Raw genomic sequence first — 781 nt, forward strand, 5'->3', positions numbered from 1 at the left:
AGGAGCTGCCAGTGCCACTGAGGGACTCGGTGTTCCTGCCGGCGTTCCCGGAGCCTGGCGCCGGCGCCACACTGGGCAAGCGTGTGCGGCACAAGTCGGAGCCGCAGCATCTCAAGGAGAAGCCGTTCGCCTTCGACCTGGACGATGAGAGCATCCGGACCTCTGACGTCTGACGGCGGCTGCCGGAGCTGGGCGGACCCTCGGTTACGGTGCTGGTTTTGCACTGCGGACGTCTGGGCACCAGCAAGCCGTGCCCGGGTGGCAACGTGCTTTTAGCAAAAAGTGATGAAAGCCGAGTGTGTAAATGGGACTGGGAGGACTGGTCCAGCCAACTCGCCTGCTGCTGCCGTGGGATGAGGACGCACAGATGTTTTCAGAGCAATGTGAACTCATTTCCGTACCCAAATCCGCTCCCGTGGGAGGTGTGATAAATAGCCTGTAGGAAATCCAGGTATTCCCTGGGCAGCGAGACTGTCTGACGCTTGCTGGAGCGGTGCCCATGCAGCGCAGAAAGCAGCACGCGTTCGGGGAGGAAAGCTCAGTCCAGAGTTATGTTAACCTGACATGAGAGCGAGTGCAGCATCCCTTGGGTGAACCTGCTGCGGTCTGCAGCGAGCAAGGCTTCCCTCTGCTGTGGACTAGTGACTGGTCGTTTTTTTTTTTTTCTTTTTTTCCTCTTCTTTTTTCTGTCTGTTTTTTGGCATTACGTGTTCTCTGCTCTGCAAAGTCAGCTCAATGTGCTCCCCAGGAGCAAAAAGCTCAGTTTGTCCCTGCCCTTTCC

General features: G+C 57.1%; 1 protein-coding gene across 1 annotated transcript in view; it reads left to right on the forward strand.

The window, feature by feature from the left end:
- Positions 1–173, forward strand: part of PLEKHA2 (pleckstrin homology domain containing, family A (phosphoinositide binding specific) member 2) — a gene marked incomplete at its 5' end in the record, with an annotated part of 3,397 nt that extends 3,224 nt beyond the window's left edge. Inside the window, one exon of the mRNA XM_010073821.1 lies at positions 1–173. This exon is cut by the window's left edge and continues 175 nt beyond it. Coding sequence (XP_010072123.1) covers positions 1–173 — 173 coding nt within the window.
- Between the last annotated feature and the right edge of the window lie 608 nt (positions 174–781).

Source organism: Pterocles gutturalis, unplaced genomic scaffold, assembly GCF_000699245.1.
Source record: "Pterocles gutturalis isolate BGI_N339 unplaced genomic scaffold, ASM69924v1 scaffold28976, whole genome shotgun sequence".
Taxonomy (NCBI): domain Eukaryota; kingdom Metazoa; phylum Chordata; class Aves; order Pterocliformes; family Pteroclidae; genus Pterocles; species Pterocles gutturalis.